Source organism: Octodon degus, unplaced genomic scaffold (assembly GCF_000260255.1).
Source record: "Octodon degus isolate 3935 unplaced genomic scaffold, OctDeg1.0 scaffold00012, whole genome shotgun sequence".
NCBI classification, from domain to species: Eukaryota; Metazoa; Chordata; class Mammalia; order Rodentia; family Octodontidae; genus Octodon; species Octodon degus.
In genome coordinates this window covers 15821674-15831996 of record NW_004524588.1, presented here as the reverse complement: position 1 = coordinate 15831996, position 10323 = coordinate 15821674, and the positions used below count along the sequence as shown (strand labels likewise).

The 10323-nt window shown below is 35.9% G+C and overlaps 1 protein-coding gene across 2 annotated transcripts in view; it reads right to left on the bottom strand.

Moving 5' to 3' along the window:
- The window catches only part of Cwf19l2 (CWF19 like 2, cell cycle control (S. pombe)), a 142555-nt gene that overhangs the window by 96841 nt on the left and 35391 nt on the right, over positions 1 to 10323 (bottom strand). For both annotated transcript variants that reach the window (XM_023709448.1, XM_023709449.1), the window contains exons 9-10: positions 5269 to 5359; positions 2862 to 2957 (exon numbers count right to left, since the gene is read on the bottom strand). In XM_023709448.1, coding sequence (XP_023565216.1) covers positions 2862 to 2957; positions 5269 to 5359 — 187 coding nt within the window. The remainder of the gene's footprint in view (positions 1 to 2861; positions 2958 to 5268; positions 5360 to 10323) is intronic.

The window sequence follows — 10323 nt, the reverse complement described above, 5'->3', positions numbered from 1 at the left end:
AAAAAAAAAAAAAAAAAAAAAAAAACTCTGGAGACAATAAAAGATCAGTGGCTGCCAGAATTTCCGGAATAGGGAACGAGGAAGAACAGACCACAAGGATTTTATGGTAGTCAGAACAGGATATGGGGCTGACGAGATAGTTCAGTGGATTAAGCACCTGCTTATGCAAGAGCAGGGACCAGGGTTCCGCCCCCAGTATGGCAAGCAGCACAGCCCCACCCCCAGGTGCGCTTTGCCAGTGACTGAGTGGGGCGTGGTGGCACACACCCATAATCACAGCTATGGGGAGACTGAAAACAGGAGGATCACTACGATCATGAGCCCGAGCTGTGCAGTGAGACCCCGTACCAAATGCATTAACCAAAACACAAAACCAAAAAAACTATATGGTATTATAATGGTGTGTATGTGTCAATACTTATTGTCCAAACCTATAAAATGGACAACAGCAAGAGAGGATACTAACATAAGCTGCAGACTTTAAGTCACTATAACATGTCACTATGTAAGTTTGTCAAGTGTGACAAATGTACTTCTATTGGGAGATGTTGATAAGGGAAACAAATAACTATACAGAAAGCAAGGTATATGGGAAATCGCTATTGAGCTAAAACACCTTCAAGCTCAATTTTGCTTGAATCTAAAACTATGTCTTTAGGGCTTTACGTAACATGTGGGAGAGCCTGGGTTCATCTCCAGCATGGAAAGGGAAGAAGAAAACCCAGGAGCGATAGGGAAGGGAGACAGAGAAGGGCAGGAGAGGAGGAAAAAAAGAAAAAAAAAAAAAAACAGGAAAAGGAAACGCAAAGCAAGGGGAAAGGGGGATGGGGAATGGAGGATGGGGAATGGGGATGAATGGGATGGGAATGGGGATGAATGGGATGGGGATGGGGATGGGGATGGGATGGGATGGGATGAGATGGGATGGGATGGAATAAGGAAAAAGGTAACAGGGGCTTAGCTCTGTGGTAAAGCACTTGCCTAGCACACATGAGAAACTGGGTTCAAACTGCAGCACCTGAAAAATCGAAAGACAGTATTCCAAAAGAAGTTTCCAAAAACTGAAATTATTGAGATTGAATAAAAAGTCTTCACAAAGAAAGTGAAGACAAACACTAAGAAGTGGATAAACCTCAAGATGGTAATATCCGCCATCAACAGTAAACTCCAGAGACACGTAAAATTATGGGTAAAAATAGCTCCAAAGGTAGAGCTAGAAAGTAGAGCTACACTGTGGATGCTATACTGTGGAACATCTGATACTTAATCCAGTTAGCCCTAAGACAACAAAGAAAGTTCCAGAGTATAAAATTTTTATGACCACAAGGACCAAACAGTGCTGGGCAAAAGTGTAAAAGACAGACTGACCAGTATACCTTCTTTTAAATACCTTCCATTACTTCCCTCCCTTGCCCCCCGCTTGTTTTAAAAGTGATGCTGAGAATCAAATCCAGCGCCTGAGCTACATCTGCCCTGAGCTACATCCCCAGTCTTTTCATTTTTCAGAAACAAGGCCTCACCAAGTCACTAAATTGCCCAGACTGGGATTGAATTTGTGACTCTCCTGCCTCCACCTCCCAGAACATTGCGATTACAGGTGTGTGCTATCACACCTAGTTATTCCCTTTATAACCTGCTTATAATTTCTCAATTTCATCTTAAGGTATTCAATTTTTTTAAATATTAGTTATCACAACTTAGTTTTAAAAAATTCATACATATATCATTATCTAAATCAATAATCAGCCTAAAGAAAATTCTATGGAAATCAATTTCATACTGACAGCAAAGTATGTAAATTAATCTTTAAGAGTCCTTTAAAAATCACTTATAAATCTGATTATATATCTCAAACCTGACTCTCAAAAATGGTTGTTGACTTTTTATTTTGGCATCAACAAGGATCTCTGTTCCTATTTTCACTTCCTTCCCTTCACAAATCACCACCCTTTACTTCCAGCCACTCAAGTTAAAGACCTTGAAGTACTCTCTACCACCTTTCTTTATCTCATTACCTATCTATTGCCACCCTCATCTAACCCATCACAAAAATCAGGTCAGTTTTCCTTTCAAAATATATATCAGAAAAAAAAAAATTTGTAAGGCAAGGTGTCACTGAGTAGTCCAGGCTGGCCTTGAACTCCCTTACACAGCCCAGGCTGGTCTCAAAAGCACAGCAATCACTCCACCTCAGCCTCCCGAACACTGGGATTATAGGCATGTGTCTCCATTCCTAGCACAGAAAACATTTACACATAACCAAAATCTACAACTTCCTAACCATCTCCTTAGCTGCTAACTTCATCAAACTAATCATCATTTCCTATCTGCATTATCTCGAAAGGGACCTCAGCTACTGCCCTTGTTTTTCTATGGCTTCCAAAGTCAAATACGATCTGTCCTCTGGTACTCTGACCCTCGGCTTCCTTCTCTCTCATTCATTCCACATAACACTGGCCGTGCTTTTCTTTCTATACCACAAACAAATCCTCATCTTTGAGCCTTTATGTTCTGTGTTCCCTCGGCCTATGTGCTCCTTCACTTCCATCAAGTTTTTGCAGCAATGCAGTAAAAAATAGCTGTGGACCCAAGACATCCAAATCCAAGATCCCCACTACCCTCCCACAGATTATATAACTGTTTAAAAGTGATTATTTATTTAGTCATTATTTTCTCATTTTACTGTTTCTCCATCCCTCCCCAAATGACAGTTCCATGCAAGCCAATGATTTTATCTGTTTTGTTCACTTAGAAGAGAAGCGGCCCAGACACAGACACAACTCATACTAAAATATTGCCACTGCAAAGTAATAATATTACACAAAGTAATTATATGCCTGCAGTAAACATTGATTACCTACCTCCTCTGCTCCTGTTCTTTTTGATGAGATTTGTGCTACAGTTTCTTTTAATTTATTAGCCTTTTCAAGTTGGGCTTTAAGTTGTTGAGCCAGTTCCTTCAAAAAGAAATTGTGACATGTTAATTGTCCATTATAGGATACTACAAATTCACACAATAAAAAGAAAACAGTATAACAAAAAAAATATATATAGCTATCATCTAACTTCAATTACCAACTCACAGCTCAGTAGATATATTAATGAGCTTAATCTCAATTACAAACACCTCAAATATCTGTGACATATGAAGGTAAATTATTTCAAGGTCTCCATCCAAAGAGATGGAAGAAATATAACCACAAGAGTAATTTCATAAAGAATATTTTTACAGGGCTGGGGAAATAGCATGGCAGTCTAAGTGCCTGCCTCGCAAGCGCGAGGACCTGGGTTTGATCCCCAGTACTGCACGCCATGCTGGTCACCAAAACAAGACTTGGTGGTGCATACCTATAATCCCAGCACAAGGGAGGCTGAAACAGGAGGATCACTACAAGTCCAAGCTGTGTAGCAAGATCTTATACCAAATAAATAAAGATTTTCCTAAAAAATTTTAAAAGAAGGGCAGGGAGATGGCTCAGTAGAATGAGCACTTGCCTGGAAAGCGCAGGTCCCTGAGTTCAAGCCTCGGTGTTGAAAATGAATAAATAAATAGATAAAAGAATATTTTTACAATTCATAGGTATTATAAATTCTCAATACTTAAAATTTCAATTATTTGTATGAAGGAAGCTATCACAAGATTCAGCTTTTGTTTTTATTTTTTTTTTTTTATTTTTAGGGAAGGGTCTACAAGGTGTTCAAGGTCTTACTAGATTGCACCTGTACTTAGCCGCCTGTTTACGGCCTCCCAAGAGCTGGGATTACAGGCACATGTCACCACGCCCAGTCTCAATTGCTATCTCAGTGTACCCCAGAGTTGGGGCCAGCAAGGCAGGCCTGGGGATAGAACCCCCAGTCCCTGCACCTGCTTGCAGGTACTTTAATCCGCTAAGATATTTGGCTGGCCCTATGATTTAATATATTATTTTCTTCATTATTAATAATTTAGAAAAAAAAATGTGAATATATTTCGACTCCAGAAAATATATAGGAACATATATAAAACAAATGACATATAAAACCATAAACCAACTAGGCACAGAGGCATATGTCTATAATCCCAACACTTGGAAGGCTGAGGTAGGAGGATCACCATGCATTTGCAGCCATCTTAGGTGCCTCATGCTGAGTTCAAGGCCAGTGTGGGCTACACAGTAAAACTGTGTCAAAAAAAAAATGAGGAAAAATTTAAAAAGCAATAAGCCACAAAGTAATCTATAAATAACCTTATACGTCATAGCATAGCATGTTGCACTACAATGGCTCCATGAACAATAGAACACGTTTTTTAACCTAAGAACTTCCTACTACATGACTTCTCTTTCACTATTTTAGCCAATTCTCCTGTGCTTTCATGATTGAAGCTTAATTTCTTGCTACTGTATTGCAGCTGGCTTATCTCTCAACCTTACTTTCTTGCTGTTTGTGGTGTTGTTCTTGGCTTATCTCTCAGCAACTTCTGAGCTGAGCTGAAGTATTTACCAAGGACCAGATTCAAATAGACCAGCATGTACAAAACATGCCTGCTAAAGATGTAATGGACATACAAACTAACAGCAGAAATAGCAAATTAGCTACCTTTGTTCTACTAAAAGGTGCTACACTGATAAAATACAAAAACGTAAGATTAATAAAATATCACATCTTAGTTTAAGATTACTACATAAATACAACTGTAAGTGACTCTCTAGTGTCATGGCATAGAAAGCTATCTAAGCTTTTACTATCATGAGCAATTTAACATAACTTAGTGTAACAGAGATAAAAACATAATAAACAAAAGAATGTATGAATAAATAAAAGTAGATCTTCAATTAAAGGTAAAGCAGTCTTAAACATTATTATAAGAATTAAATGTATTAATCCAAATAGAACATCCCATACAATATCAAGCACAAACATCATCTCAAATGGTTGAATAAATAAATAAAACCACCTTTTCTGAAGAGCTCATCTTTTATGTTCTTATTCTCAAATAACTAAAAATGTGAACATGTTTAGAAATGTTCCTAGAAACAAAGGTCTTTAACTCCTTCAAATATGCTACATAAATTAACACAAAATAAAGCCAATAGAAACAATAAAAATTACAGCATACAATTCCCTGGGATCATAAATTTCAGAAATATGGAAAAGGAGATACTCATTTACAGCAATATTCTAGTAAGAACTGACAAAAGTGTGCCACATCCACACTACTGAGGATTTCAAAACTACTCCAAGTATGTTTAATCATCATTCTTCAAAAGAATGGTGTGGGAGTCTTACCATGTTCCCCATCATCTCTGCCTTAATAATCTTGGCCCCCAATTTGTTCTTCTCATCAACACTCAGGACATGGATGGACTCATCCTCTACACTAGGCAGGAACAGGACAGAGTAAGAGCACATGAGATACAGGCGCAAGTAATAACACCAAGACTCCAGCAATTTTTATCTTAAATGGTTTCAATAAAACATTCCACATCAGAAGTAGATCAAGATTCCAATATGTAAAAATTGGACTCAATGTGCTACCATCGCTCAATCAATACTTCAAGGTTCTATAGAGAGCCAATACAGCATATGGCAATTATAACAACTGACCAAGTCCCAATAACAATGAGATAAACAATTTTAAAATAACTATTTTTTAAAAAATAAAATAATTCTTTATTATTTAATAATTCCATATTCAATTCTAAAGCAAAAATACCAAAACCAGGCCACAATTTCATGTACCTTAGAAACATCTACTCATTCAATGTAATAATATACTAAACTATAATCTGAAGATATGTTTAACCACATTCAAAGAATGAAAGCAATGATCATGTGTCCTTTTGTAAAGTCAGTTCAGAATTAATCACATATACAAACTAATTTAAAATGAAGAATATTTGCCTTATACTACCAAAGCCTCAACCAAAGAAAAATTTCGAGCCAGGGTTACACTGTCTCTCAGCTTACTACCACAAAATGGACTGAAGGCTACAGAACATGGAAGATGAACTCAGGTGAGCCTGAAGGATTTCTGAGTAAAAGGGAGGAGACCAAGAATTCCAAGGCAGCTACAGTTCACTGAACTGAGTATTGCAGCGAAAAGAATCCCAAAGGAGTATTCAGGAAGAAAGTAACTCATCAGGGGGAAAAAAACTACTCCAAAGGATTAGAAGAACAGTGTTCAGCTGTTCTGGTGATAGTGCTTGGTTCCATCGGACAGACTAGGAGACCCATAATTCAGAAAGTACTGAGTAGAGAATCAAGGCAATGCTTCAGTGGTGGGAAATAAGCCCAAGGCTAAACGTGGCTCTGGGCCCACCCAACATATGAGAAAAGCAGGAGTGAAAACAATCAAGTGGTTTCCAATCAGTCCCCAGACCAGTGCAAAAATATTCATAGAAATTCAAAAATAGCCAGCACACACATGATAAAATATATAATACACAGTATGAGTATACAAAATAGCAAAATTACACATTTAAATTTAATTATAGGTTCTGCATTCCTAAACAAACCTGAAATCTGAAATGCTCCAAAATCTGAAACTTTCTGAAACTTTCATGAGCATTAACATGATGTTGAAAGTGAAAAATTCCAAATCTGATTTCATATGACAGCTTGAACTTGAAATGGAGGCATACTAAAAACATATAAAATTTCCTTTCAGACCATGAATATAAGCTATAAACGAAATATGAATGAAAGATTACACTTAGGTGCCATCCTAATTTACATATACACAAATACTCCAAAATCTGAAAACAATGTAAACTCAAAACACCTGTTTCCAAACATTTTGCATGAGATATTTCACCTGTGTATTAGTGGTAACATTACATACAAATGGTCCAAACATCTAAATTAAAAGGCAGTAATTTATATGTGAATTAAAAAAAATCAAGTCAACTATAAAAAGTTCTGTAACTATAAATATATACACATTATACATAAAAAAATGGAAAAAGATACACTATGTTGACTGACAAAATGAAACTGAAATGTCTACATTATTAGACAAATTACCATATGTAGCCAAAAAGTATTAAAAGGGCAAAAAGGGTAGCTACATAAGAAAAAGAAGTAATTCACCAAAAGCACAAACAAATCCTTAAATGTCTATGTAACTTATAACAGCTTTAAAAATGAAGTAAAACCAGACAGATCTGCAATGAGAAAAAGACAAATCCAGAATTAAAGTCATACACTTCAACATCTCTCCTTCATGCCTGTCAGAACAGAAAATTGACAAGAATACAGAAAACTTCATCAGTGAAATGGCTCAGTAGCCCTTTCTGGAACACTCCACACAGCATCAATAAAACACATACTCTTTTAAATATGTTTGCCAAAATAATAGGAACAGGACAGAGTAAGAGCATATTTGCCACATTCCATAAAATCAGAGTGCATAAACATAAAAGGTTCAGGTCATACAAATTATATCCTCTGACCACAAGAAATTAAATTGGAAATCATTAACAAGTGTCAAGAAAATTCTCAACTAGTTGAAAATTGAACAGCATTCCTCCAAAGTCACCAACAGGTCAAGAAAGAATTAAAATCAAATTATAAAATATTTGGAACTGAACAAAACTATAAAGGCAATATGTCAGGATGTGTGGAGTGCCATGAAAGCATTACTTCAAGAGAGCACATATTTAAAAAGACAGAAAATGCTCAGCTTACATTTAAGAAAGCAGGAAAAGAAGAGTAAATTAAACCCAGTAGGAGCAGAATGTAAGAAATAATAAAAATCAAAGTAGAAATACATGAAATAAAAAACAAGCATGATGGTAGGCTGAAGCAAGAAGACCATTTGAATCCATGAATTCAAGATCAGCCTGGACAACATAGCAAGACCCTATATAAAACAATACCACCAAAAATAATAACAAAATTCAATGAAAATAAAAGCTGCTTGGGGCTGGTGAGATGGCTCAGTGGTCTAAAGCACCTACTTAAAACAAGCTTAGCAAAGCACAGGGACCGCAGTTCAATCCCCAGCACCACATGCCAGCCAGCCCCGCCCCCTGGTGGGCTGAGCTGGCCACACACACACACACACAAATAAATAAATTTAAAAAATAAAAGCTGCTTATGCCAACAGTACAATGGAGAAATAAACTTTCTTATCTCCATCAATCAATAAAATGAATAAACTATTAATATTCTACTGAGCCATCTTCCTGGCCCCCCATGTACCAATATAGCTGAAGCTCAAAAAAATTATAATGAGTGAAAAAAGTTGGAACCGAAAAGAAACAAAAAGTCAGAGCTCTCCTTGCAAAAAAAAAAAAAAAGAAGAATGGGAATGTGGGAAGAGGAAAGATGGAGAACTCCAGGAGATTCTTAGGAGCAATAGTTTTATAAGAATAAACATATCAAAACTTATCAAATTTTATATACATATATAATTTATCATGTAATCATATCTCAGTAAAGTTGTTTTGAAAAATCCTCAAAGAAAAGCAATAAAATTAAAGGCAGAACATATTTTAAACACTATCATCACCTCCAATAAAAAAGACAAACCTACATTACCAGTTTTTCTGAATTCCTAGGCTTTCTTTTACCTTATTAAAATTAACCTATGTTCTCAAAATATCCTCTAAACAAGGAATAGCAAAATAAATAACTTAAAATTCAAACCAAAGAATGACTGGTTAACCATGTATGGCAATTCTTTTATGTCATGAATTCTTTGCTATAAAAAATATATAAATATTTGAATATATAGCATTCATGTTTTTAAAAGTGTCATTTTTTCTGCTACAGCAACCACTTCTCATATTTGTACAAGGAAAAGCACTACTCTGCTGCCTGGACTAAGAGACTCAAGTATTGGAGGTACAGCACCACTACAAAGTAATGGGTTTTCCTCCGCTTCATGTTCTTTCAGTCTGTAGCTTAAAAGCAATTAAAACAAACAGTAGGAACACTGTATCAGTATAATCAGAAGAACATTATAACTTTTTATATGCCCCTAGAGTTATTGCTTGTATCATACTGTACTTTTTTATGAAAATTTTTCAAAATTTTTTTAAAAATTAAAACTGTGAGGTACATGTCATTTTCATTGTATTATAATCATAATTTATTTTAATTTTATCAGTTCACTCATATTTCTCTACTTTTTTCCTTTCTAATGAACATTTTCTCTATCTGCCTACTTTCTCATTCACTTTTCCAAAATACTTTGAAAATTTACTGTTCCTCCTCATTAGGTAGAAAGTACAGACATTAATGAAATTTTTGTATGTTTACATATAACACAAAATAAAATAACCATCATTAAGACAGTTATACTAATCGCTCACGTGCCCGTGTTGTCTGACCAGTTTTTCATGCCTATATCTTACAATCCACGCAACTACTTTGAAGATAATATGAAATATAGTAACCACTGTTACTTCCTAAAATCTTGCTTAGATAAGCACAGGGGCCAGGGTTTGATCCCTGGCACCACATGGCATGCCGGCCCTGCCCCTGGGCACACTGAGCCAGCAATGGAGTCCAGGCATGGTGATGCACGCCTGTAATCCTAGTACAAGGGAGGCAGAAAACAGGAGGATCACTACGAGTCCAAGCTGCGTAGTAAGACCCTGCACAAAAATAAATACAAAAAAATGAAATATAAATAAATGAATAAATCAGATCTTAACAAACTATTAAAAGAGAATCAGTTCAAATTTGTCCCCATTAAGTATATCTGAGGTCTACCATTCAAACTACTATTTCCTAAGAAACTTCTTTGCTGCAGTCCTTTGGCCTTTTCTGCCTTTCTTTACTTCCCAAGTACTTAAGCACCTGCAGATTTTCCTTTCCAATGAAGTTCTGCCAAGTTCATCTAATTTTTTAAAATCTCAACATCAACTAGCATAGAAGATTAAAAAAAAAAAAAAAAGAACTTGAAGTAAGCTAAAATGTGTAAAGTTGTGGTTTCCCTAATATTTCTCCCAACTATTACTAAGGAAGCAGTCAACACAAGATATTCTCTTCAGGATTTGAGGTGATCTTTAGGATTCTGCCCATTATATTTCTCACCTGATGTTATAGGAAGCACATGCACTTTAGCACTTTTTTACCCCACTGATGTGTTAATGGGGGATTAATGAAAATATATGCATTGAAACCCAAGGTTCTGTAAAACTAATAGTAATAACACTATTATGATAAAAGGAAAAATAAAATATTTTAATAAAAAAAAAGATTTCCTCATCAACTGTTATTTAAAAGGCAAACAAACAATTTAATAAAATCAAAAGAAAATAAAGGACAGGGGGCCGGGGAGATGGATCAGTGGAATAAGCGCTTCCCTGGCAAGTGTAAGGGCCTGAGTTC